At 48.5% G+C, this 26,595-nt stretch overlaps 13 protein-coding genes across 13 annotated transcripts; 5 read left to right on the top strand and 8 right to left on the bottom strand.

The window, feature by feature from the left end:
* Positions 1-292: 292 nt before the first annotated feature.
* ARB_01402 (uncharacterized protein) lies at positions 293-1,008 on the top strand (the record flags this gene model as incomplete). The annotated part of the gene is made up of 2 exons (XM_003012397.1): positions 293-589; positions 676-1,008. 2 exons carry the CDS (start codon positions 293-295, stop codon positions 1,006-1,008), a joined length of 630 nt encoding a protein of 209 aa, XP_003012443.1.
* A 754-nt stretch (positions 1,009-1,762) lies between these two features.
* Positions 1,763-2,516, bottom strand: ARB_01401 (uncharacterized protein; the record flags this gene model as incomplete). The annotated part of the gene is made up of 2 exons (XM_003012396.1): positions 1,763-1,880; positions 1,933-2,516. 2 exons carry the CDS (start codon positions 2,514-2,516, stop codon positions 1,763-1,765), a joined length of 702 nt encoding a protein of 233 aa, XP_003012442.1.
* A 668-nt stretch (positions 2,517-3,184) lies between these two features.
* Positions 3,185-4,069, top strand: ARB_01400 (glucosyltransferase (Die2), putative; the record flags this gene model as incomplete). Its single annotated transcript, XM_003012395.1, has 1 exon — positions 3,185-4,069. One exon carries the CDS (start codon positions 3,185-3,187, stop codon positions 4,067-4,069), a length of 885 nt encoding a protein of 294 aa, XP_003012441.1.
* A 1,049-nt stretch (positions 4,070-5,118) lies between these two features.
* On the bottom strand, positions 5,119-6,000 carry ARB_01399 (uncharacterized protein; the record flags this gene model as incomplete). Its single annotated transcript, XM_003012394.1, has 1 exon — positions 5,119-6,000. The coding sequence occupies one exon, from the start codon at positions 5,998-6,000 to the stop codon at positions 5,119-5,121; it is 882 nt and encodes a 293-aa protein (XP_003012440.1).
* Positions 6,001-7,305: 1,305 nt separating this feature from the next.
* On the top strand, positions 7,306-8,478 carry ARB_01398 (uncharacterized protein; the record flags this gene model as incomplete). The annotated part of the gene is made up of 1 exon (XM_003012393.1): positions 7,306-8,478. The coding sequence occupies one exon, from the start codon at positions 7,306-7,308 to the stop codon at positions 8,476-8,478; it is 1,173 nt and encodes a 390-aa protein (XP_003012439.1).
* Positions 8,479-8,873: 395 nt separating this feature from the next.
* On the bottom strand, positions 8,874-11,256 carry ARB_01397 (MFS monosaccharide transporter, putative; the record flags this gene model as incomplete). The annotated part of the gene is made up of 11 exons (XM_003012392.1): positions 8,874-9,020; positions 9,087-9,213; positions 9,277-9,373; positions 9,435-9,684; positions 9,859-9,877; positions 10,048-10,354; positions 10,506-10,551; positions 10,612-10,676; positions 10,729-10,821; positions 10,931-11,075; positions 11,149-11,256. The coding sequence occupies 11 exons, from the start codon at positions 11,254-11,256 to the stop codon at positions 8,874-8,876; spliced, it is 1,404 nt and encodes a 467-aa protein (XP_003012438.1).
* Positions 11,257-12,168: 912 nt separating this feature from the next.
* Positions 12,169-13,314, bottom strand: ARB_01396 (uncharacterized protein; the record flags this gene model as incomplete). The annotated part of the gene is made up of 1 exon (XM_003012391.1): positions 12,169-13,314. The coding sequence occupies one exon, from the start codon at positions 13,312-13,314 to the stop codon at positions 12,169-12,171; it is 1,146 nt and encodes a 381-aa protein (XP_003012437.1).
* A 566-nt stretch (positions 13,315-13,880) lies between these two features.
* Positions 13,881-14,546, top strand: ARB_01395 (uncharacterized protein; the record flags this gene model as incomplete). The annotated part of the gene is made up of 1 exon (XM_003012390.1): positions 13,881-14,546. The coding sequence occupies one exon, from the start codon at positions 13,881-13,883 to the stop codon at positions 14,544-14,546; it is 666 nt and encodes a 221-aa protein (XP_003012436.1).
* A 909-nt stretch (positions 14,547-15,455) lies between these two features.
* On the bottom strand, positions 15,456-18,122 carry ARB_01394 (uncharacterized protein; the record flags this gene model as incomplete). Its single annotated transcript, XM_003012389.1, has 1 exon — positions 15,456-18,122. One exon carries the CDS (start codon positions 18,120-18,122, stop codon positions 15,456-15,458), a length of 2,667 nt encoding a protein of 888 aa, XP_003012435.1.
* Positions 18,123-19,008: 886 nt separating this feature from the next.
* ARB_01393 (uncharacterized protein) lies at positions 19,009-20,955 on the bottom strand (the record flags this gene model as incomplete). The annotated part of the gene is made up of 1 exon (XM_003012388.1): positions 19,009-20,955. The coding sequence occupies one exon, from the start codon at positions 20,953-20,955 to the stop codon at positions 19,009-19,011; it is 1,947 nt and encodes a 648-aa protein (XP_003012434.1).
* A 337-nt stretch (positions 20,956-21,292) lies between these two features.
* Positions 21,293-22,446, bottom strand: ARB_01392 (uncharacterized protein; the record flags this gene model as incomplete). The annotated part of the gene is made up of 2 exons (XM_003012387.1): positions 21,293-21,840; positions 21,921-22,446. 2 exons carry the CDS (start codon positions 22,444-22,446, stop codon positions 21,293-21,295), a joined length of 1,074 nt encoding a protein of 357 aa, XP_003012433.1.
* A 437-nt stretch (positions 22,447-22,883) lies between these two features.
* ARB_01391 (uncharacterized protein) lies at positions 22,884-24,203 on the bottom strand (the record flags this gene model as incomplete). Its single annotated transcript, XM_003012386.1, has 2 exons — positions 22,884-23,796; positions 23,860-24,203. The coding sequence occupies 2 exons, from the start codon at positions 24,201-24,203 to the stop codon at positions 22,884-22,886; spliced, it is 1,257 nt and encodes a 418-aa protein (XP_003012432.1).
* Positions 24,204-24,716: 513 nt separating this feature from the next.
* Positions 24,717-26,553, top strand: ARB_01390 (uncharacterized protein; the record flags this gene model as incomplete). Its single annotated transcript, XM_003012385.1, has 2 exons — positions 24,717-25,001; positions 25,162-26,553. 2 exons carry the CDS (start codon positions 24,717-24,719, stop codon positions 26,551-26,553), a joined length of 1,677 nt encoding a protein of 558 aa, XP_003012431.1.
* Positions 26,554-26,595: the final 42 nt, after the last annotated feature.

Below are 26,595 nucleotides of genomic sequence, written 5' to 3'. Positions count from 1 at the left end.
AAATTGATTTGTTTGCCTCGAGGCTCCCAACACATCAACGCCACACCAAGATTCTTATGTCAATGACGGACTCCAACCACTCGTCAGGATCACCAGTTTACACTCGATACCCGTGGAGGAGAGAGTATTAATACGTTGGATTCCGATTTAACCCCGATCTTTTTTACTACCTTGACATTTTTGTTCTATCGCATTATCTCCGCGCGTGACTCCTTAAATTCCGCCGAGCTGAGGTCGCATTAGCTACTCTTTCCAACCAGTGATAAATCGCTGAGATCTCAGATATCCTCTGATGTCCTCATTCATGGCTGAATCTGAGCCTTCGATTAATATTCCTTCCCTCCTTACCTTCGCCGTTGTCTCATTCTTCGTCTTCCGGTGGTTTTTCTCACGCTCGGCATCCCAAGATGACAGTAATGCGCACGGAGGGAGAAATCGAGCTCAGGCAGTCGATCCAGTACAGCTAGACCATCTAGCTCAAATGTTCCCTCAGCTTACACGGAGAGAACTTATGTGGGATTTACAGCGGAATGGCGGAAGCGTGGCGGCCACAACAGAGCGGATCTTGACGGGAAGAGGATTAGAGACAGTGAGTTGGAATCAATCGTCTATCCCTGATTCTGTGTCTGCTATATATACAACCCTGCTAACGTGCGGTTTATCACTCTTCTGTAGCCTCCTCCTACGTTCCAACCTCAGATTCCAGCCGCCTCAACACCTACAGTTGAATCCACATCTACTGCCACAGAACAGGTAGCAAAACAAGTATCGACCAACCTCATTGCACGATATAACCTTCAGTCCAAGATAGATAATGAATCTACAGAAGGATCTGGAACCGGCACTGTTTCTAGTGATTCAACGATACTTCGACAAGGAAGTGCCTGGTCGCGTGACAAGGAAGAGAGACAGAAACTCATGCAGAAACGACGGGACGAAATGATTCTTACCGCCAGGAGGAAGATGCTAGAGAAAGATAGGGCTGCGAAACAAGAGCAGCAGCAATAATATTAACATGTAACTCTTCTTTTACTTTCTGTTTCGTTGGTCATGTGTGGACGACTCTCCTTTCATCCTTATTCACTATCTAGCGGCATCGGAAGCGATTTGTTTAACCGACTACGGCGTTTGTAGCAACGGATTTGCAATTACACAATGGCTGGAATCTCAACTTAGGAATCGATAAGTTCTTAAGATGCATGGGTATAATTGTTCACTCATATGAGCCTTTTTCTATCCAAGAATATGCAGCTGTTGGGTAGCAAAGGGCTTTGTAAGCCGTTTAGAAATACACCGCAAGTCTTATGAACCGGTGTCCATGAGAGTTTTGTGTATAAATATCAGAACATTTTCCCGAGCTTTTTCCTGGGCTGAAATACCGAATAGAGATGGGCTCACAAGACCGTTAGGAATGCAATTTCTCCTTTTCTTATTGCCTAGGAAAGGTTTAGTCGGTCAACGGCGGTTGGGGACTACCTTGCAGCCTTCTTAGCTATGTGGTGGTATGTCTTGCGCAACATTGGAACAACGCCTGCTTGGCATACTCCGTGGAGTGTTAGTTTCGAGTCGGCAGGCATGTCGACTCTATGTCATCTACTGCCCAACTAGCGTAGACATTAGCTCCGCAATGCTCGACCACAGCAGTGCTAGTAGTTCATAGGGATGAACAAGTCATAAGCCGAGTAGCAGAGCTTTACGGCCTCTCCCAGTTGGCCCTGTATCCGGGGAAAAACGTAGAACTGAGTCCAGATGCTGTCGGGACTTATAGCTCCACGTCCATTTCATCTTCATAGTCATTTTTTCCACCGTATTGAATATCCTCTCCTTCATCCTCCCCAGCCTGCTCTCTCAAGGTTTCCTCTTTAGAAGCACCTATTTGTCTATGGAAAGCAAGTTAGTAAATTATTTCAGAACTCAAAGAGTTGAACATACCTTAATGCTTCAGCTGCACCGGAGATAAACCCTCTAGCTTCACCAATTTCCATGGCGCCCACACCTGTCAGCACTAAGCCGTCTCCACCGCCAACAGCAGTGGCATCAATACCTTCCATCAATTGGCGCATTTTGGACATTCGCACCTCTCGGATATCCCGAATGCAGCGGCGTACTTGGTCGGAATCTTGAATGTCGTCACTAGCTACATCAAGGAGCATGGTTGCAAACTCAAGCCAATGGTAAGGCAAGGCATTCAGGAATTCATTCTGCTCAGCATTCACAGTGTTTTGGAGTAGAAACGGAGGCGATGGGGTATATCTCTTCCCATCCATGTTATAACGAGGCCTGGTACTTCGATTATTGCCACGGTTGTGCTGTCTTGAATCTGTATTGCCATCTTGCGCCGGAGCCATTAAGGTAGGAGGAGGACAGAATTGCTCTGTTCGCATAGTTTCCAGCTCGAGAAGCGAGGTCAGTGACTCTAGGGCAAGCCATGAAGGGGCTAGTATATTGACACGACGTTGGCGTTTGAGCAAGAGAGCAAGCCAGAGCGGCAGCATAGATCGTCGCGGAGGTATCATTGCCTCTGTTGGTCCCTAGCGGGGTTGATTGTCGAGTTAGCGACTGGGTATAGGACAGGCACGGGCAGAAAAGTTGCTCCACAGGCGCCAGGCCCCGATATCTCCATCTATAGATCCTCTGGCTGCCCCCGGAGGTATGCGGTAGTAGGCAGAATTACCGAGCTGATATCGTTGTATCTAGCCGTATTGAAGTAAGGGTCTAACTCACTCCAAGCAATTCTAGCCCCTCTAGACGCTGCCGGGGAACTACAGTCACCATTTCCATTTCGCAGAGAAAAGCGATTTCAGGGGACGTTATCCCCCTCGGTAGCGGGAAAGCCATTGAACGGTCTAGTGTTTCTCCTTGTGAAGCTGCGCAGCTATACAATTGCGCTCTTCGTCGCGTCGTTCCTTTGGGTTGCGACTTTGCGAAGGGGACAGTTTGATTAGTAATATATTACTACTATTACCTCTGTTTTTATTTAATGAAGTCACGTGAAATTTCAACGTCGAAACCTTGGATCTAATATACCAAACACAAAAAAGGCAAGAGAAAAGAAAGACAACCAGGGGAGAAGCGTGTTGAGACAAGCATGATGGCATAAGGACAGTCATATCTAACACCATATTGTCGCTGTCCGCTACTTTATGACTCATATTCGTTTTGGCGTCTATGAACACAGAAGAGCATGCATGGAGACGGCTGGAAAACATTGAAAATATACCCTTACATCGCCATGGACCATATTATTCCCCATGTGTGCACCATTCTTCTAGCGGCAAGGTTGATGGTCTACTGGCTAGGAAAAATAAATGTTATTCTTCCAGATCCCTATCTAGATGAGGTATTCCATGTGAGACAGGCACAGGCGTACTGGGACCATCGATGGCAGCAATGGGACCCGAAAATCACGACACCGCCAGGCTTATATTTTGTCTCCTACGCTGTGGCGTCGTTATCGGCTGCTCTCTTTGGGAAACCAGTGGAACTCTCGGCTTCCGTACTGCGGTGCATAAATGGTTTGGTGCTGTTCAATGTTCTACAGTTTACACTGAGAAGGTTCTTTTCACTAAGGCAAACACTCATGCTGGAAAATGAGGAGGTTAGGATAAGCTCTTGGTTAATTAGCCTTAGTGCTTTAAATATCTGCCTTTTCCCGCCAATTTTCTTCTTCTCCGGCCTTTATTATACGGATTTGGCTGCCCTACTTGTTGTCTTGGAGGCTTGCAACGTTGATTTGGAGCGGAGTTCTTTCGCTGATGGTCATGGTGCTGTTAAAGGTTCTTTATGGATGACTTTGAAATACCTTAGCCTTGTCGTACTTGGATTGGCTGCCCTTGTGTTCCGACAAACAAATATCTTCTGGGTTGCGGTGTTCCTGGGAGGCCTACAGGTGGTGAACACTCTACGTTCGAGGTCTACAGAATGCCAATGTTCTGACATGCAGCGTATTGCAAGAGGTAGCTGGGAATTAAAACAACTCTACGACCCTCCTGCCGCTGCCGCGTATGCTGAAGGTAATGCTTGCATGTCCACGATGAGCTTAGGTGTTAGATCAATAACTCCATACTAATATGCTCTATGAAGACTATTTTAAGGTTGGATTTTCGCTAGCCATTTCCGCTCTAACGCATTTATCTGCCGTCCTGGTAGCCCTTCTACCCTATCTTTTCTTCATTGGATGCTTTGGACTGTTCGTGATTATCAATGGAAGTGTCGTCTTAGGCAAGTACCATCTTAAAATGCGCTCTGCTTTCTATCGCTAACATTTTGCTCATAATTATAGGCCATAAGGAATTTCACAGTGCGGGCTTGCATCTGCCTCAAATGCTCTATATTTGGCCGTATTTTATGTTCTTCTCCTGGCCAATTATTCTATACCCGTGGGCATTACAGGTGTGGAACTATATTGGCCAATCTAACCCGCAGGGCCTGACCCAACTGACCAGCAAACTTCCGCGTCTGAGCATAATGCTAAGTGTCTTGGTGGTTATGACCCTGGTTGTTCACCTGAATACCATTGTACATCCTTTCACATTGGCCGATAATCGACACTATGTGTTTTACGTCTTCCGTCTCTTGCTCCGGCATCCAATGATTAAGTACGCTGTGACCCCGGTTTATCTCCTATGTGGATGGGCGACTATCGCCGCGTTTAACATCCCTTCGGCCGATATTCCTGCAGAACAAATTTCCATAACTCCCCCCCAAGACAAAGAAAATGAAGAGTCGAAAAGGGCTCAAAGCAAGGGCCCAATATCCAACAAAACTTCGACGAGGACTAGTTTCGTGCTTATATGGCTAATATCAACCTCGCTGTCCCTTATCACTGCCCCGCTGGTTGAACCGAGATACTTTATCATTCCATGGGTCATCTGGCGACTACACATAGCCCCATTGAGCCGCAAGAGCAAAGAGGCCACAATGCGCTCGTCTGTTCTGGAGTTTCTCCCGCTACTTACCGAGACAACCTGGTATATGCTCATAAATTTGGGAACAGGATATATGTTTTGTATAGAGGGTTTGACTGGCCTCAGGAACCAGGGAAAACCCAGCGGTTTATGTGGTAGAGAGAGAGAGAAAAAAAATGTGCTTTAGATTCCGAATCTATGCATTTTCGCCTTAAGACTCCTTTATCCATGCAGGGTATATAAACATAGCCAAATAATCATAATGCAAGGATCCTAGTTTTGAACTCATTTGTCTTCTCCATTTGACTTCCGGGTGACAGGTACGTAGACCTTTTCGAATATCTTCTGGATAGGTTTCGCAGCCTGAGAATGCTGTGGTTAGCAGGGGTCCATGGCTACATGTATGGAGTTTAGAAGTGAGGCTGACATCAATGAACCGTTCCAAGTCCTGATCTAGACTGGCTAGATCTTCCTTTCTCTTTTTGTTTTCTGCAATGAGAGCCTGTTTCTTCTTCAAGAGCTCCTGGCGGGCCTGTTCGAGCTTTTCCCTCTCCGCGTGCTCATGGTTAATTCGGGCAATCGTAAGTTCATGTTCGTCCGAGTTTGCATGTTCTGGATACAGGCTAATGAACTCTTCCACCGGTATCAAGGGCAATGACAGATAACTATGGCTGTAGAAGGGTTTGTACTTGTCAGCATACAGATCGGACCGAAGACAGTTCCTGCCTAAATTCACGTACTCGTATGACTCGCATGCGGCTATCTCGCCGCTCAGGTGTCTCTGCTCGTAGTACAGATTCTGAAGCTGCAGGTGCAGTCTGTCTATCTCCTGGCGTGCCTCCGCCGTGGCCTGCTTGGTTGACCTGACATTGAGAATGGCCTCACGGTTGAGTCCACGTAGCTGAGCCAGCAGCGAATAAATGTGTCTCTGCTGTTTGTACGCTTCCTGCAGTGTCTCGTTGGGGTTCGACGAGGGGGTTTGGATCCCTTTTTCCAGCAGGTCGATGAGCTTATGCGCCTCGCTCAAGGTGTCCGAACAAGTTTTCAGGGCGGGGATAAGGGCAGGGTCGGTGACGATCTGCTCGACGGCCATCTTCTGAGACGGAATAATTGCTCTGTTATACGCTGGCTTCTCCTCTTTTCTCCTTCGTCTCGTCCTTTTTGAGTGTTTATTTTTATTTTTTGTTTGGCGGCTTCGCTCGATATTCACAAGCAAAAAAGAAGAAAAGCACGAAAGAAATAAAGATTTAAGGCCGTGTATTGAAAGCGGGTGTATTAAATACCGGGTTAACCTTGTCGCCGCGCGTCTCCCCACACACAGCCCACCCAAAAGTGAAACACAAGTGCCGGAAACTTTGGTAATCCCAATACGCACCCGCTTGTCGGCAACGAATGACCTTCACTCGCGACGTCACGCACTTTTTCTTTTATTTGCCTTCCTTTTCTGCTATCACCGAACGGTCGACTTCAACGCAGCCATTCAGCCATCCAACGCCGGCAAAATAGCACCCCCTGCCTGCGCCAGTGAAAGGACAGCAAGACCGCAGAAGCAAGACTGGGCCGACTGCTGCAACCTCGGATGCATGACCTTGCAGGCTTGCAACCTCCACACCTGCCAAGAGGGCAATTTGCTGCGCTATTCACACATCTCCACCCCGGACAGCGTCCATTCCTCAACGATTTCCCGCGCAGCCCCTCCTCCGTATAAAACCCCCTTACTTGCACTAGGAGTATTTCTTCTCCATCTTTGAGCAGCGCTCAGTGGCCTCTTTTTCCGGCAATCGAGTTCCGAAAGATGATAACAACTTGATCTCACCTAGGCCATCATCTCTCTCACCTCTCAACAAAAACCGAGATTTGAATACCACCACAAGCAGGAATACCTTTTAACGACCATCTCAACGCCGAAAAGAAGGTCTTGACATTTATTTCCTTGGTATTATTAGCAAGGGACACTCTCACGGCTGTGGGAAATGGCCTGCACAACTCCTTCGATTACGATAGAGAGCCGTACTGGTACTCCATCCAGTACGGCCTCAGGATATCTTTCACCTGCCAACGAGTTGACTGGTCTACTGAAAGACCGAAGACGAAGACACTCGTTTCACACATCTAGGCGACTATCTTGTGATTATGATGAAGATGCAATTTATCTCAAGGTGGGTGTTCATCGCTTCACTTTTTTTTCAGGGGTACCCCATAAAATTTATTCTGACTTTGTTTTTCTTCCCTTGTAACATTTTAGGTCGACTTATTTCTTGCGGAGTTAGAAAGGCGACTACAGTGGTTGGAGGATTACCGGCAATCACACATACTACAAATCGATTCTGGATTAAGGAGAGCCTACGGCGCTCTGGTAGCGGTTCGGGACTCATGTTCTCATGCCTCTGGAGAGCTGATGGGCGGCGGACGACGTCGAGCCCGTATTGCCGTTGAGACCCTCGAAAGCCGTTACAACGAGGTACTGGCTACCAAGGAAACGCTTGAACAAAAGGCTCAGGCAAGCATGCGATTGATGGAGGACTTTCTCTCCCAGCTAGAAGCGCGTGTTCACAGCGTTCGAGACCGTGGCTTATACGGCGCCATCGATGAAGGACTCCGGGCAGTCGACTCCAGCATAACCCATGCCCGAGTTATGCTTGACGAAGGAATCGAACGTGCAGTCCATGCGAAAATTGCTCTCCGTGAAAGTATCGATAGAGCCATCGCACTCGCAAAGGAGAAGCGCCTTATCCACTACTCGGACCTCCCCCAGCCATGGAGAGTTAACCCTCACATCCGAAAGGGGTACCGGTTCACAGCATCAAAGATAGAATGTCTCACTTCTGTCTTCTCCTTTTCCAATGAACTGGTCAACATCTGGTCTCACCTCATCGGCCTAATAATCGTTCTCGCTGTGGCCTTTTACTTCTACCCGCTGAGCCCCAACTTCCACCTTAGCACCAAGACAGATGTCACCATTGCATTCATCTTCTTCATTGCTGCCTGCAAATGCCTCGTCTGCAGCACACTATGGCATACTATGAACAGCATAGCTAATCAGCCCCTCATGGAACGCTTTGCCTGTGTTGACTACACCGGTATTTCCTTGCTCGTCGCTGCCTCCATTGTCACCACAGAGTACACTGCATTCTACTGCGAACCATACTCTCGGTGGATCTATATTCTTATGACCTCCACGTTGGGTATCGCTGGCGTTATCCTTCCTTGGCATCCTCGTTTCAATGGCCCTCACATGGCTTGGGCTCGCGTAGCATTCTATGTCACCCTTGCCCTCACCGGCTTTGCGCCAATTGTCCAGCTTAGCCTAACTCGCGGTTTGCAATGGTCTCTTTATTTCTACGCCCCCGTGGTAAAGAGTATACTTGTATACTTCTGCGGAGCTTGCATTTACGCCTCACAGATTCCGGAACGTTGGCACCCCGGATTTTTTGATTACGTTGGCGGCAGCCATAATATCTGGCACGTCGCAGTTTTGGGAGGCATACTATTTCACTATCTTGCTATGCAGGATCTATTTGCTGGAGCATTTCTGCGGGCAAAGGGCGAATGCCCTTGTCTTACTTCTTAGAAGAAAGATTTCCTTGCCATCATAGACCTCTATTTGCATCTGTCCCGGCTTTTCCTCTTTATTTTTCTTAGTATATTTTTTTTTTATTCTTGACTCTTCTTTGTTTCATCAGTGAAATGCCTGATGGAGGACAGGCTTATGGTCTAGGCTCATTGGATATGATACCAGATCATGTATTGCCTCCAATAATAATTTTAATTAGAGACCATGGAGAGTTCATTTCCCCTTTTTTTTATTCCTTGTATTTCCTGCATGTATATTTCTCTTGTAATTCCGTACAGTTTTCTTATGTTTCATTCAAGCCGCCATCTCCAAGGCTGCCTGCGCTCCAGTAATTTTATTTCAAGTCAGGGATACTCTATAGAGGCCTGGTTCTGAGAAGGCCGCGGCCAAACCTATACAGATTCTTCCAATACCTTCGCTTTAACAGCATCTGAATCACCAATAGCAGTCCCGCGAAGGCTTGCTTCGATCTGCATGATACGCTTTTGTTCTTCATGCGCTTCAGTATCGCCAAAGACACTGTCCATCTCCTCCAACGTCTAGTATGAAAAGTTCAGGTTAGTTGATGTACACAACCTCCGTAAAACACAAAAAATGATCCATACCTTTCCTCTTGTTTCCGGGACAAATAGATACGTGAAAACAAAGGCAATAAGACAGAATGCGGCAAAAAAGATATATGTTCCCCATCCAATTTTGTCAAGCATGCCAGGGGTTACCAGGCCGATGATACTGTAAAGTGGGAGGGCTGTCAGTGATCAATAGATGCTTAAAACTAGCGTACTATATACTCACAAATTGCACATCCACGTGGTTGATGTAGTAATCGAGATAGCCTTAGAACGGATTGAGAGGTGGAAAATCTCGGATGGCAATACCCATCCAATTGGGGCTGATATGTCGTCAGTTACGTACTCCAAGCACTTTCTCATGTTATTTGGATGTTAACCTACCAAACGAATAAGAGAAATTGACATCATAGAGGTAGATGAACACAACCCCAACCCATCCAGCGGCGGCATGAGCTTTGAAATTGGAACCGTAAGCACCGATGATAGCGCCGACAATAACCAGTGAAATGAAGGTTCCAGCTGCACCGCACATTAGAAGCATTCGACGTCCTAGTCTATCTATCCAGAATAAAGCTGGAAGAGTGCTAATGCAGTTGATGATTCCATATACACCAGTAGCCAGGAGGGAGGACTGTGAGGGGATTAGTAGACAATTTACGTCGTTTTATGAGATAGAAGTGCACGTACCGTATTCCCATCCAATCCTAATTGCTTGAAAACAGTTGGGGCGTAGTAAATCATAGCTGTGAATCCCCATTAATATCACGTTTAATTGGCCAGTAGCTATAAATAAAGAGAAGCGTACCATTGCACCCCATGAACTGCTGGAAAAACATAATGGAACATCCAATTGCAAGTCGCCTGAACCTAGACCAAGTGCTAAGAAGTGAGTAGTACTGTACGGAACGTTAGCATGAGGTGGAGAGTTACGATTTGTTTTTGAGGGAAACCTACTTGTGCAGCGTGCAATTTAACCCCGGACAAGTTTGCAAACTTTTCCTTAGCAAACGTATTTTCAAGAATAACGGATGCTTTTATTTCGAGGAATTCAGTCTCGATAGATGGGTGACCAATAGGTTTCTGTCGTAGTGTTGCAAGTGACTGGCGTCCCTCCTCTTCACGGTCTTTCATAAACAGCCATCTTGGTGAGTCTGGGAAGAAGAGCGTTCCAACTCCTAAAACCAACGCTGGAAGAATCTGGAAGGCCAACGGAACTCTCCAAGACGCATCTGATTGCCCATCACAGCCGTTTGGTCCAACATCTTTGTAGGGGTCAAAAACGGGCTTCTCGACTGTTCCACCTGTGTACGGTATCCCCGGGGCACATCGAGTACCTCCAATGTAGTTGGTCCCATAATCAAGCCAGTAGCTTACAAGAATGCCGATTGTAATAGATACTAGCCACGATGTCAGTAGCCAGAATAGTTAAATAGGATTAGATATAAGACTCACATTGTTGTAATACAACGAGTCCACCTCGAATATCTGGTAGAGACACCTATAGAACGGTGTAAGTTGATCCATGTTCAATTGAGATTGAGGTTGAGATGTAACCTACCTCAGATATATATAAAGGCACCACCATAGTCAGTTGTCCCACGGAGAATCCGGCAATGGCACGACCTTTATGACATCAGTATTATCCTTATAAGCAGGTGTAACTTGAGGAACCTACCGGCAAAGAGCATTGGAATATTGACGGCTCCGGCCTGAATAGCAGATCCGATGACGAACACAACAACTGCTGTGATCACACACATCTTTCTACCTATATAATCCGCAAGAGGACCGTTCGCCAGAGATCCGAACCAAGCAGCTAGACTTCCTTGTCAGCACTTCTGCTCTGGAACAATTAACCTTGGGCGAATCTAACCTACCCAGAAGTAACGTTGACACAAACCATCCCTTAAAACCGCTATCATTATAGACGCGAGGGAACTTTGCGCCAAAGGACTCCATGGTGAGGACTCCCGAAACAACTCCCTGATCATAGCCAAAGAGGAAGCCACCGAGGGTTGAAAACTGGTATCCGGGATGCCATTGGTTAGAAGACAGGTATAGTTATGGTACAGCAACATATAGCAGGTATCCTCACCAGTGCAACACCAAATATGAACGGGTTTTGTGCAACATTTCCAAACCAACTTGTCTTCTTTGCCTGGTTTATAGACCCAGCGGTCTGTTGACCAGTAACTTCGTTCATGGTAAGGCGGCAGATGAACTCGGAGCGTGAGCAATTGGAATCTGGAGAAACCTCTGGGGCCCCGGGGTGTCTTATATGCTAGGGGGAATGGAGAGAAGGTAGATTTTGTCCCACTCAAGACGTAGACGCGATTCTCCTCCTACCCTCGGTGTCCAACTATAGGCCTTAGGCGTGGGGAGCTGCCCAAGACCTCCACTACCTAGTGAGGAACGGGATAGCTGCAGCTGGAAACGGTCGCCCGAAAGGAGATACTCCGGCATTATCGCCGAGAAAGCACGCTGGCCACTACCATATAATTTCAGGAGCGGGAGAGACCCAACGCCATGAAATAAGGGCAAATCTGCGCGGGATGGGGAGAGGTTGCACTCGGTAGTATTGGCTCGGTGGAGATTGGATGTCACCCAAGCTTTCGCTCTGCAGAGTGGCGATTGGCTGGTGCATCAAGAGTCCGTATGTTTAATTTGAAAGGCATACAATTATGTTGCAAAGCTGAAGAGTTAACTACCTATTACCAATTGAAGTTATTGATCGGGCAAGACTGCGTTCGATTGCTCCGCATTTCTATGTATATGGTATCGCGGGGTCTATTCTATCAGGAAAGTTGAGACGTTGAAATGGCCGGGGTCTGTGTGGCGTGAGTATTTATTAGACAGCGGGACTTCCAAGGCACAGCGAGGTAGAAGTCAACCTAGTGTGGAGCGAAAGGAGAGCCTGCATATGCACGGAGGACTGTAGCATCGAACGGTCTAACCGCCATCGTATTTTCAGCATCAACCTGATCGCACGGGTCCTTGCAATGGCGTGCTCGTTAACGATGCAGAATGCCCTTGCGGAGGCGCAATGATCCCCGGGAGGGAACAGACCAGAGACAAAATGGGTGCTAAACATAGTATGCCTCTTCTGTCGAGAGTTTTAATTTTTGAATTCACTTGGCTGGTCGAGCGTTGAAGGGACTTCCATTGAAGCCTGGGGCGGCATTCGTTTTCTGAACCGCCCTTGTAGCCAGCATCGATGCATCTTCAGCTTTCGTTGACGATTGACAATCAATCGGCGATCAAGGTCCATGTTAAGAATTTCAAATCCAGAATCAGGCGAGCTTTGTTCGTCGGCTGTTGTGCTTTCGTCATCCTTTTTGAACTCAGGTATGCCTCCCTGGGGGGTCCATTTGCCCCATATATGGGATACTTCCTCTTTTTCAAAGAAATATACTCTCGTGCCATCCCCTCGAACATAAAAGTTCTCTCCCATCCACCGTCCCTTTTTAAACCGCACCTGTGCAAGGTCACCTTTTCCATAGTCACGGAAAAGCACATAGCCTCCAGGCTTCAAAACCTGGTATATATTCGATACTGCGTTATTCCATTCTTCTGGAGCGAGCGCAGAAAAAATGAAAACCATCACGACAACATCCACAGACTCCTTTCCTAGGCCTGGTGGAAGTGAATCTTCACCTGTTGCCGTAACATCCCAAACATCCGCTCGCATATTTTTCTCATTATAATTTTCACTCTTTCGCATAACCTCCACGGCAGTTTTAGAGTAGTCGCAGGCGTGGACCATTAGTTGTTTGTTTTCATTATTCGATAATACAGGGAAAGCTGTGTTGCCCGCACCGGCTCCGACCTCAAGAACAACCTTTGGGCCTGCATCTGCCGCCGTCACTTCTCCTAGGATTGGGAATTCCTGTTTCAGCCACTTGCGATTCTTGAAGAAGTTCCCGGTATTGTTTTTGTAGAATAGGTTCCACCACTTTGCCGGTTGGGAATTAAACCGCTGGCGGTCAAAGTCGGAAACTGGAGAGGCTCGCTGTCTTGCATATTGTAATTCGGCATATTCGTAGTACTCTGGATCAGCCTCTACATGATCCCAGGCGTTGAATTCAAAGACATCATCGCCTTCTTCGAGGAAGCGTGAGCCGAACTGAAATGGATCTGTTCGTTTCTGATTGTTGGCGGGGTCGTGAGACCGATGCGCTGGGACGGGCACAGGCTCGACAAGCTGGGCAACCGCCACATAGTCCTTGCAGTCTGCGTATGCTGAGGTAGTTTGTTCCGTCATTATATATTTATGCACTCAGTCTCTTTGCGAGAATGTTGTGTTGGTATCAAGAAGAATGATAATAACTTGCTGAACTGCCACAAAAGAAATCTCGAAATAATTTTGACTTTTTGCGATAAGATCGATATCGGATTATTAATAGTCCATAATGCATGGTTCAGCCAATCGGATGTTAGTGAGACTGTGTAACTGCCGACTGATTACCGAGCTATTATTGGCCAATTTCATATTTACAGTACAGTAACGTGTAATACATTACGGGCTATCCCGCTGAGCCGCAGCATCCACGTGACTCAGCCGCAGCCCTCCGCAGTTTCTCCCAGGAACAAACCAACTACTTTCTCTCACACTTGTCATCTTCTCCCCTCTGCCAGCCGAGATGCCCTACTGCCGTCACCCAGGGGCTTAGTTTTCGTGGTGAACCAGCCCTAGTCTGGGGTTTGAGGGCATTGCACGCCCTTCCACGCTTCCAACTGTTCTCCCTCCCTACCGGAGTTCTCTAAACGCTGACGACGCTCGTTAACTGCCCCGTTTTGCCCACAGCCTCGCGCGGAACATCATTCCAAATGGCCGCCTTTTTCGCCAGCTTGTGTTCATGTTTTCCCTCGCATAGTAGAAAGGAGGAAAAGGAATCAGATTATTCTTCTCAACCCCACCCGGACAACCAGTCGTCCCAGCCCTCGCACCCTTCCAGTTACAACCGGTATCAACCATTCGTTGATGAAAATGACCCGTACCACTCGAGCCAGCCCCTTCCGAGATACACAGCGCGTCCTATCAGTATACAGGAAAAGACCCTAGCCATCTCAGGTCGTCGCTCTTTATGTGAACGTGATCACCCTCGAGATGAAAAGAACCAGAACATATACGACCGTCGATCCCCTAGTAATAATGCCGATAATGCCACAGAAGACGATTCATCCGACGCATCATCGCAGATTTCTTTCCCTACTAGCATAGGAAATACGTCTACGGCTACTGGAGAAACGCCTCCGCCGCCGTATTCTTCTTATTGCTCGTCTCGAGCCCACTCCCAGCGATCGATGTCGATATCTATCCCCACTAATTATACTGGAACGACAGAAACAGATTCATCTTCGATAATTCCGCCTTCCCCTATTGCCACTCCACCGCCTGTTTTCTGTCGCGACCATACAGGTACCTCTCGACGTTCATATGATGGTGCAGGAAAGAGAGATGATTCGACTTTACCCGAATATGAACGGAGTTAACTTGCTGCATCTTCCCATCTTGTTTTCGATGTTATTATTGTTGGTTATGGTTCTACTTTATTTCTCTTTTTAAAAGGCTGGACAGGAGGATATAGTGACGGGCATGGATAATATAGCTGCTCACCAGGGAAGGAAATACTCTGCTTAGTTTCAACCTGGATATTTGCTTTCCTCCAGCCCCAAGAAGTATGACGAAAGAAAAACCAGATTTGTCGACTATTGTTGTTGCATATTGAGATATATAGAAATGCTGGACATTCTTGCTCTCATTCAGAAATAATGCTATTTATTCCCGAGCCTTCCATTAAAAAAGGAACAAGCCGAACAGTGATAGCTCTCTACAATTTTAACCGAAAGAAAGAAAAGGAAAGAAAATGTTAAACACCAGTAATGCTCCGTGAAATGAATAGGGAAAGAAAAAAATATAACTATATATATCGACAAATAGTATACTTTACTAGAAGATAATAAAACATCCACGGGTTTGAAAGAACATCGATAGTCAGGAATTGTAGGACAACAGTAACAGGACTGAAATGAGGAATGAGAACACCATATCGCTAAATGCCTGCTAGAAGCCCCGGTTCCCCTTAAACTCGAAAATATGTTTCCTTTCGCCGAATAAAAGAAATAACCCACTTTGCAAGGAGGTGAAAGACAGACACAGAGAGTCGTTAGGGAAAAAGTAGAAAGCAACTTGGCATAACAAATGAAATGAAAAAGAAAGTGCTAGTACCTCGGGCGGTCATTGATGACGAAGGCAATTAGTTGCTGCAAGATCTGAGAAGATGGCTAAAATCGGTAAATGGATAGGATGTGATAGGATATGATATATGGCAATGCTGCGAATGGTTTGCTGTACCACGAGACGTGATGAGAAGTTGAAGTCGAGAGTGAAGTGGCACAATATTAAGCATCATCACCCAGAATTTCAGTATGTTCTGACCCACTACCGGCTGGACCGTTGTCATCGTCATCATAAGTGGCAGTATGCTGGGAAGCACCTGGCTGGGCTGGAGGGTGACTATTGGTGGCCCCGTCCAGTTGAGTTAGCGGAAGCGCTTCACCAACGTTCTCCGTCGGCTGCTCAGACATGTGAACAGGCTCCCCGGTATGGTATACTTGACTGAAAAACTGCCCAGCATACCCGGCAACTTCGTTTGCAAGGTTGCGTTCGAGAGCAACTTCAAACATCTCCAGGTCGCGTTTCTGTTTCTCATCTCGTCTTGCACGTTCCTCCTCAAGTCGGCGACAAGTGCCATCCTGCTCCTTGGTCACATAACAATTTGGACAGAGGTAGTTCAAATCACAATACGAGCAAGTGCATGGCGGATTCTCGTCGACGCAATCTTGGCAAACGTGGACAGAGCAAGATGTACATTCGCTCAGTACGCTTGTACAACGCTGACGGTGATCTCCGGCAGCTCGGAACTGTGGGCAGAAGAACGACTGGCAGCCAAGCCATTTACGCGACTGTGGTGCTGCTTCAAAGTAAACAGAGGCGGGCGTAGAAGAACGGGTATGATTGTTAGAAGTCGAGGAAGAGGCAGGGTCGGCATTTTGATTGTCAGTGGCATTCATAGCTGCCGTCGCTGGAATTGAAGAGTTTGTTTCATTTGGTAGAGGGTTACTGCTGCTTGAAGCGCCGCCATGGCTCTGTTCAGGGGGAGCAAGTCTCAAAGGCGCATACGAGGCCGAGGTAGACAAGGCAGGCCTGGCAGGAGAAGTTGCCGAAGCAGCGGACGAGGCAGGTGTCCGTCCATCCCCAATAGCAAGTTTTTCAAGCAGAAGGTCTCGATAACCACATATTCGAAGACGCAACCCCCGTAAATCGTGTTCCATGCACAAGGGCTTTGAACAACTCTTACAATGGACCTTCCATTGGGGGGAATCAAAACAGTCCTGACACAAATTGCGCGGGCAGCTTGAAACTTGACAACTTGATGGGCCTAGGAGCCAACGCATCATCTCAGTGTGACCTTCGGCAAGAGTGTAGTCGGGCTTCTTCGGGTCTCCATATGCATACTTTGGGAAATTTTTGCTCCATTCATTCGATGAGTACTCCGGATCTTCCCACCCTTGCCCACGGGGAAGAGGAGCCGCCCGTACCCTGTCAACTTCACGACCAGCGACTCCAAGCGTTATTCCACCACCACCAGTGAACATGGGTTCAGTGCAGCACCAGTGTAGCTTCAGGTTTGGGTAAACGGGAGAGTTGGCCATTCCATTCTGGTTGTTGACCGTATTGGGACCAACGGCTTGCTGATAAGGCTCCTGCATCGCACATGGGGATATGGTGGCTCCTGGAGCCCACCAGAATGTCTCTCCTGCCGATTCACCAACAGATGCTGTCTTTCTCCTTGGGTAGGGTGTATCATATGCACAACTGTAACAGAGGGTTTTCCGGCATCCAACACAATGCATCAAGACGCTGCATTGCTCACATCTCTCATGTATCTTTTCAAGACAAGCATCACACTTTATGTCGTCCACGAATCGTTTGTGACTACTGCGCAGGTGAGTTGGGACTGTCTTTCCCTCTCCGTATTTCTGGGCACCAGGAGTCCCCAGAGGTTCGCCAGAATGGCCAGTTTCATCATGTTCCCATAGGCGGCCGTCTCGTTTCGGAGGCTCATTACTGTCACCGGATGCGCCAATCCAGTTTTTGGACCTCCATAGCCGGTCGAACACAACCCACACTTCAGGACTGCCTTGTGGTACCCTCATGGCCACATAACCCCGTCTTCGGAAACAACGCCCAGCTGGAGTAGTACACCAAGCGGTATCAGTCCATATACCAAGCTTATGGCAAAGATTGACGAGCTCATGCGTTGGTTCTGAGTCCGAGTCTCTTCTAAGCAGAGACGAGGTTAGGTACGGGCGTCTCCTATGGTGGCGACACCGGTAGGTGTAGAGGCTTTTGATAGCAAGACGTTTCACTTTTGACGAAGGGCCGAGCGGATTTGTAGTTTCTGTGTCATATTGAAGCCCGAACATGGTCAAGTAAGGAATGATATGATATTTCAGAGACACATTTTTGCATCCCCGGACAGAGATGTGCTCGAGTGTATCCCTGCGTGCGCTGAGGACGATCGAAATGAGGTTCTGACCCGATACAGCAGTGTTATCCAGGTCTAGACTGCGAAGAGAAGGGCTAAAGGGTACGATGACGTGAAGTAGTAATTGGTCAAGTGCGTAGGGTCGGGACTGGCGCTGGTTTCCCTGCGAGTCTGTGGCTCCAACCAGCGGGCGAACCTGCGTGCTGGAAGGCAAAAGGAGTCGGAATGAGAGATACTGCCATGCTGTCGGATATGATTTGAGGAAAGACCGGAGATATGAGGAGGTGTGGTAGAGTTGAAGGATAGATTCAGTTGGGGTCTGCAGGAGGAACGATTCGAGGATGGGCGGATGGGTCGAGAGAACGCGTTCGAATGTAGAGAGCTGCGAGTGCCTCGCCATCGGCCGCTGCTCTCCTTCTTCGCCTTCGCTGAATATGAGATCTGGGGATGTAGCAGCCGGCATCCTTGGGCTCATCTCGTTAGGCGAGGATCCACCGGGGCCGAAGATACAGGCCATCCTGGAATCAGTAGCACTGAGAATTCGATCTGGTAAGACGGCGGCGGGAAGACGAGAAGTAGCTGGGCATCATAAGAAGGAGACGGCGGAGGGCTGCTGCTGGGCAGAAGTGAGGCGTGCGTTCGTATGGCTGGATGGTCGCGTTGACACATCGACGGCGAGCTGGGGAGATTATGTCTTCCTCCTTTTCCAGGCCGGGCCTGAGGCAGAGCCTGCGAGCAGGTCCGTCGGTCGGTCAGTCCAGTCAGTCAGTCAGTCAGTCCACCGCGGGCCCGGAGGCAATTCACATCGCAGGGCAGCACCACCCCCGACTCCCTGGTCCAGTGTAGCGAGCTGACGGGTCCGCTGGCGATGGGCTTGCTGTCGCTTCGTCGCGCTGGCGATGTTTGTTGCCTTCGCTGGCGGCTGTCGATGTTTTCTCGCCGCCTCTTAAGAGAAAAGTGTCACGTGGATAGACACAGCGCAGTGAAGGCGAAGGGGAAAGGGCCTTGTCGAGCGCTTTTGTTGAGCAAAGACGGAGCAGTTTTATTATTTATGCGCTTAGCGTTTTAATAGTCCGGGACAGGGGGCGTACGGGGAGTCCCTGGCATCGCGGTCCTGGGAGTGGGTTGCTGCGTGCTGAGGCTGCGCGGCCTTGCGGGTTCAACCAACTAGTTAACTAGTTAACTGGTCAACTACTACGAAGAGAGCCGTGGTCATTAACTAGTTTTAATTGACACTGGCTGTCTGGCCACAGGGCGGAACGCGGCGAGATGCAGACTCCCGCAGTACGGAGTATACCTACAGAAAAGAGAGGCATGGGTGTTGGAGGCGGAAGGAAAGCCACCGGAAGAAAATAGGGGGGGGGGATATCTCTCTTGGCCAAATATATCCTGTCTAATGCTAACTACCGCCGTTCTTGATTGTCGCCAATTCTATACCCTCGAGCAATTCCCGAGAGGCCTTCAACAACGGCACTCCCCCTGGGACCACCGTCCTCGCTGTTCTCTTCCTCATATTCAACGACAAAATCACTACCCAGCCCTCTCCATGATCTGTTGGACTTTAAAAACTCTGCACCAGGGGAGACAACGCCGCCGATGGTGGCAACGTCTGAGTTGAATCGTTTTGTGAGAGATCTCGAAGCACCAGCAGCAGCTTGCTGCTCATGAGCAGCGTTGGGCAAGGCAGCCGAATGTGAAGAGCCTGAATACGCCTGCATGGGTCGGGAATTCGAGGTTGAAACGTATCGGCCCGTTCGGAAATCGAAATCAGGGGGAGCTGACTCTGGCTCAGAAAAAGTTTCGTCTTCATTCTCTCCTTCATGATTGAGTGTATCTGTTTCAGCCTCAGTTTCAGCCTTCGCCGGAGATGAGATAGGACTGCCTGTTTTCTGTTTTGGGGCAGCACTCTGCTCGAAGTTGAGTAGGGACTGGTAGTCACTGCTCCACGCTCCGGTCCATATCCGCTCACTGTCACTTTGAAGTGCGAGTTCCAGCTCATATGGCGTAATGACCGGCCTCCAAAACTCTCTGCTATCCACAAGCGAGCTTTCCCAGCATCCAATGATGACCCATCCTTCTATCTCGCTGAAATTGGCTACTTTTGCCACATTGAGCTTCCCAACAACAAAGAGGTAGCTCTTCTTCCCTGCTGCCGCAATGAGCCTCTGAACATGCTGCACGATGTGGAGGTAGTTCTTCACACTGAGGGTATTCACAAGAATGCCAAATATCGGTGCGGTATTGAGGGACGTCAGGATGGCATATCGACGACGAAGAGAAACCGCAGTAGATGCTAGTAATGCCTTATTTCCAGAGCCAGACTTACCACTAGCTCCAGAATCAGCTGGGTATATCCGGATTGCGGCAACACGGGAAGATAGAGTTAGAAGCAAAGAGGTTGGCGGATCAGAGATATGGAAGAGCTGCCAGTCGTTTAATGACTCCTCTCCAGCCTCCACTGATGGCGGAATCGTCCGGTTAGGAATCTGCGAGGAAGGGTTATGCACCACTTGGGTCGCAAAAATATTGGTATACCCCTTTTGCTGTGTGAGTATTTTTGCTATCTCCTCAACATGTGCGGTATATGTTACGTCCGCGGCAATGACGACTTTCTCTCCATGGTCTGGGTATGATTCCTCAAAGGCCTGGATGACTTCACTATGCTCGAGCGGCCTACACGTAAATATATATATCACAGGTAGCCTCGCAGTTGGTGAGAGGCATGATCTTCCATAATGTACTACAACATCTGCGTCGACATGCTCTGCCGCAACTTCGTCCACACAGCAGGTTCCGTACGAGGTGTCTGCCAGTATATATAGCTTGGGCATGCAACCTTCAGATTTTTCGTCCAGATTCAACTCCTGGTCCATAGAGTTGACCACGTCTTCTACGTCTTTGTCATCTCCTTCCACGCCGTTGGTGTTGTGTCTTTTCTTCTGGCTACCATTGTCCTGGGAACTGAGGCCGCGGCTTAAGAGCTGGAAAACTCGCGGCGCATCAGGTAGCATGTCATCTGGGAATTGGAGGGCTATCCTCTGCCATTTCCCCTCTTTTATCTCCCTGATCGTCCGCTCAATGTCGTAAGTAATGCGGAATTCCTCGTCCGATAAATTCTGGCCGATAGGTTGGTTGACTGCTGTCGGTTCGGTTTCCTCTAGAATCCGCGTGTCTGGCGTCGATAGGACTGGCGCAACCTTCAGCGCTTCCGTCATCTTCGCACTTCTCTGCTGCCAGGTGAAATCTTCCTTTTCTTCTTCTTCTTCTTCTTCTACCTTTTCTTTTCCATCCTTTGGTGGGATAAAAAATGTACAAAAGTTTCTCTTATCGCCACGTGACGTCCCCGCCATCTGATAACGGCCTATAAAAAAGGAGGCTTAAAAATCACCCCTTTCGCTCTCCAGGTTTGAGCTTTGCTGTTTACCATCTCATATACCTAGTTACACCCAAGCTGTGGAAGAGATATTTCTTTGGAATTACATAATTTTCTCTAGGAATTATTACTGGAGTCTCAGTTGAGATGGCTTCCGGTTTCACATGTCACTTGCTCCAGAGGTGGACAAAACTAGCGAAATCCAAGGGACATCGCATCTAGGTTGTAAAAAGAGAGGCTATACCGGACCTCTGGATGGATAAGTGTTGTATTGGTCATAGCAGTGTCGAGTCAAACGACGCTCGTATCGACAACTATAGATCAGCTCGAGCTTCCTCCCCTGCCCAAACCCTTCTAAGGAGCTCTCTAATTGCATCCTTTTTCACTTCACGGGGGTTATAGTAGACATTCTTCATGGCTATCTCTGCAGCCTTGTCAATATCTTCTTCCTTCATACCAAACTCTCTTGCACCCCTTTTTACCCGTAGCTTTTGCATTAGAACATTTAGGCCTCGAATTGCATCACCTTGGCTACTAGGGAGCAGCTCTGCCAACGTAGCCATCGCTTCGGGGGTGTTCGGAGAGTTGTATGCAACTGCATGGGGAAGGACAGCGGTGTGTGTCTCCGAATGCGGCAGGTTGAAACTACCACCAAGTGCATGGCATAGTTTGTGATGCAAGGCCATTCCAACACTTCCCAGGCATGAACCACATAACCAAGCACCGTAGAGGGCGTCTGATCGTGCAGATTTAGATTGGGGGTTAGCCACAATGTCAGGCAAGGCTGTAGAGAGGCTTCTTATGCCTTCTCGCGCCAGGAGGTTGACAATTGGGTTTCCGTTGTGAGCATACAATGCTTCCACTAGTTCAATCAGCACCAAGGACTATGAGACAAAGATAAAGATATTTGAATAAATAAACCCCAGCGTGAGGTTTAATTACCTGCATGGGCAATGGCATTCATGCCGCTTGTAGCACTCAGGCTGGCTGGCATCGACATTGTCAAGTCGACATCATATATGACTGCTGCCGGGAGGATTTTGGGGTCTGTCCTGGTAGACTTCACACCGTCATGCGTTTCTCCAAGTATTGGGGTCATCTCACTGCCTGAATATGTTGTTGGAACGCATAGATGCGGCAGCCCAGTCCGGAGGCTGATTGCCTTCCCCAGCCCGATGACACTCCCACCACCGATGGACACAATGCCATCAGCACCGCGCTCCTTTGCATATGCAAGAGCTTTCTCAGTGACATGCGTGGGAACATGCATTACAGCACCGTCAAATGCTCCAGCTACTTTGTCCTGGAGTTGCCTTCTCACATCGTCCACTAGCTTTTCTTGCCGAGGGGTATACAGAAGCAGTGGAGAGTTCACTCCTAGCCGTTCAATTTCCGCAGACAGCTGTTTTACGGTCCCGGTACCGAAAAGAACATGAGCAGGGTGGGTAGTGTATTCGAATGGTCTCATTATGTGTGTTTTTGAGGCTCGAGAGATTTATATGGCCAGATGTTCGAGTGGTCAAATTGTGTGTTGTGCGCGCCTGTAGCGGAAACCATGATGCCGTGTATTTGTCAGTCTACATCCCAGCATTTAATCAGCCACGGGATTGACGGCTTTGTACCTACGGTAGAGGTATTGTAGGCTTATACTATCGCAATTACTTGCCTGAGAGGTGTCACAGCCCCCTTTCATCACCTAGATAGAGATGGCGGTTAAAGCCCTCTATGCCCCTGAATACAAAAATCCTGGCATTTATGGTTATTGTACAACTGGTAGATTTGGGCAACGTCGGCTCTATCCAAGGTCAAGCACGCTGTGGGTAAATACCAGCGTATCCAAAACTCTACATCACGTAGAGTGATATCCAGACTTATGTAGTAGCGGGAGAGCGAGTCACAGGGAAATCAATCGAGGTCCTTGAAGGCCATTACATGCTGGCCACCAGTTCGATCTTTACCCTTGCCTCTCTTCCGCTTCCTTCTTTTCTTTTCTTCTTTTTCCTCTTCCTCACTCTCTGCCGCCGAGCCCTTATCACTATCATAGTCGTCGTCATCATCATCACTATCCTCCAGGTGTCTCTTTGATGGCGCCCAGTTATCCTTCCCTTTCCCGGTTGTCTCTGGTGCCTCATGCCACACCTTGACTATTGAGCCGCCACTGCTGACCATCCTGCCACAAACATCGAACCCCAGACCCGCGACACCTTCAACTTCGTCATGCCTGGTCTCAGAAACGATGCTGTTACTGCCCAATTGAATGAATTTCAGGCGTCCATCACTCAACCCAGCAACGACAACCTTGCCGTTGCTTACTTCGTCGGGAGCTTTAGCAAGGACCTCTAGACTCTCACCGCCGAGTGGTGACTTGTCCACGATGATTCTCTCATCCTGGTCATCCCACACTCCTTTTTCCCAAAGAGTTATAACTCCACTACCCCCTCCAACTACCAGTTTCTCCCCCTTGCTAGTACCTCCAGCTTTCAGACCGGTGACGTAGGTCGAACTGATCAATTCCTCGCCCTGGTCCTCACTGCGGACCATGACCCCCCGCCGAAGGTCTGTGACTGCAATTGTGGTCCCTCCCGTCGTTATCCACTGCTTACTGAACCCTGAGGTACTCATTTCAGATGGCGGTAACGGAGTAAGAGAGGATACGTAGTCATCATGGGGGTAGTGCGTTTGTTCTGGCCGAGCAGATACTTCTGTTGATGGGCTTCGGAGATCAAATATATGAAGTGCGCTGGAATCGGTTGCAAGAAGGAGTGTCTGGGGAGAGAGTGCATGCAGCAGACAGGGGCTGTCTGTATCATGAAGAGACCTAGTAATCAAATATCGTCAATATAAACAAAATATAGCACATATACCAGGACATGCCCCGTACTTATCCCTAGGCATTGGGACCGCAAATTTGGTCACGACCCGACCAGTCTCTGAATTCGCGGCCTTTACCCAGCCATCTGTGCCAGCGGAGTAGAGTATATCTCCATCAATGCCAAATGTCAAGCTCCGGCAGCTGCCTTTGTGTCTCCTTGTCTGCCAAACGGTGTCGATATGCCCTAGCCCATTTTTCTTCTTCTCCCCTGGCTCAGGCTCATGTTCGGCAGGTAGCTTGAAGGTCTCAACATGGCCAGAAGAAAGGCCTACAGAGACAATTGGCTCTGTAGGATGAATGGCCTGGGTGAATATATCCGCCGGTAGGGGGTAACTGCAAACGGTGTCGAACATTTCGGCCACAGTGCTGGATATAGTGCACGCGAGAGAGAAAAGGCGGGATTAAGGCGGTTATATTGTCACTGCATTCTAAGCTGGTGTGTTTCCAGTCCAATTGATCCAGCTGGTTTCCTTTCTGTGTTTTTTTCGCAATATTGTTGAGCTGTAACTTGGATGCGCAACTAGCTAACTGACCAGATATTCAAATAGTTATTCCCGCCAAGCCGCGTAGTTATAGATCTACGGGCGAGCAGTTCAAAGGCCTTCACTCCCGGACTTCTGTTACAACTATACATATTAAAATCTGCCATATAGCCCTCTAAACATCTTCGTAGTCTGTCAGCGTCCCTTTCCCCCGTTCTCTTCTTCTGCAGCGTTGGCATTTCTTCGCTTTTTGTGTCGCGAGCGAGGGAGGGCATGCCTTAGTCAGCACTGCCAGTCCAGTAGCTCCGTCGTCCATCCAAACTCCAACATCTCGACCTTCTCTGCCCCTTGATAGCTAATAGCCTGGTCAAACATGAGCTGACCATGGTCAAGGAAGATTCGACGCGGGCTAAGTCCCCTGCTGCGCGGCCTGACTCCCCGAGCAGCCCAGGCTCAAGTTTGGGCCCGGTTGATGAGATGGCACCTGCATCTGCTGTTCATCGCAGTGCACCGCCAGAGAAACCAGAGACCGTTCGCAGGAGATCCCTCATTGTACTCACTTTCTGGCTAATCATACTACTTCTCGGGTTGCCTATGTGGTGGAAAACAACGTCTATCTATAGGGCTAAGCTCCCGCTCAATGAGATGGAGAATTGGGCCGCAGGAAAGGTTAGCTATCAAACCCCCCCCTTGATATTTTGATCCACCGAGACCAGTTATTGATATCCAAGTAATACAGTCTTGTAGGCCCGTTTTTCCGTTACATATACATGTCCACACTCCTGGGTTGAACATCCATGAAGCCGAGTCGTTGGTTCAAGCAGCGCAGCATGCTCTTGATGACCTGAACGACTTTTCTGCGCACCATCTCCGCCTACGACTTGTGAAAACCAAGGAAAACCCAAGTACTGAGACTGGTACTGTCAACGAAGCTGTTGGGGAACGTGCTTTAGTCCTACGGCTTATACCCCGTGCTAATATTACTGCGATCTCCTCCGATCTACACCCTTACTCCGAGCGATTGGATATTTTTTATCCATCTAGCCAGGGACAGCCGCAAACCACCTCCCATTCACCTCTTACAACGTTCATTGCAAACGAGCTACGTACGTTATTCAATGAGGAGAAGGCTACACTGGAGTATATCCTCTCGCAGAGCAATAGTGCGGCCATGTCTTCAAAGCATGCAGCACAAGGGGCAGTCAACAAGGACCAGAGGGCGAATGTTCTCAGCCCTGCGATACAGCCACTATTGCTTGAATCCATTGCTAGTCGTGTGAAGAAATCGTTTAAATATGCAGAAACTTACCATCTAAGCTTTTCTCTCTTCACACCGGGCCCTGCCCCGTCAGCTTGGGACATTGAGCCAGCTTTGAAAGAATATCTATCCCCTCTGCTCAATGTGTTTTCTCCCATTAGCAATTTCTCGGTTGATACCCAAGTGCAAGTCTACGCTAAATTCTCACCAACCGCAACGCCTCCTGAATATGATGAGAGTAAAACTGCTTGGACCCTTAAGCAGGATGATTTGAGCGGATTCATTAACGCGGCGGAATGGCCTCTCAATCCAAGTATAGGCGGTGGGCCAACCATCAACTTTATCCTTTACGTTCCATCACCAGCACAATCACCACTCGTGGTTAAAGAGAATGCTGCCACAAGCTGGCTTATCCCTCAGTGGGGAGGGGTAGTCATCCTAAATCCTCCATTATCCAACGTCTCAGAACTGCAACACCCACCTCACCTTTCCCGCGAGGCCTTAAAACCCGCCATGGACACGTTTTCACACCAACTCCTTACACTTCTCGGCACTCCTACCTCACCACCATCTTTACCACTACGTCTTCAAAGCCTGATCCGGATCCATACCGCATCGCTCCTCTTGTCGGCGTCATCTACAATGGGCTCCCTTGCGCGCCTTACGCTCTCACTCCCCTCTATACCCATCCCCGTCACAGTCGCAAATTCTGTCTCTCACACGCTATCCCACCTTTCATCTACCTGTGAAATGCTACACCAAGGTGCCTTCGAATCAGCCCTTGCTCACGCTAGAGTTGCTGAAAAGGAAGCTGAACGCAGCTTTTTTGAGAAAAGTATGGTTGGTCAGGTGTATTTCCCAGACGAGCATAAAGTAGCTGTGTATCTTCCACTTTTAGGACCAATCGGTGTTCCGTTGGTCCTAGGGCTGATTAAGGAGATAAAGAGAATGTTACTTGGTTAAGACATCGAGGTTGTGATTCGGATACCCAAATATATACGGCTC

The sequence above is a fragment of the Trichophyton benhamiae genome (assembly GCF_000151125.1).
Source record: "Trichophyton benhamiae CBS 112371 chromosome Unknown Abenha-G-c-208f01.r1, whole genome shotgun sequence".
Classification (NCBI taxonomy): Eukaryota; Fungi; Ascomycota; class Eurotiomycetes; order Onygenales; family Arthrodermataceae; genus Trichophyton; species Trichophyton benhamiae.
Note: the sequence above shows the minus strand (reverse complement) of the source record. Positions and strands in the feature narration are given on the sequence as shown.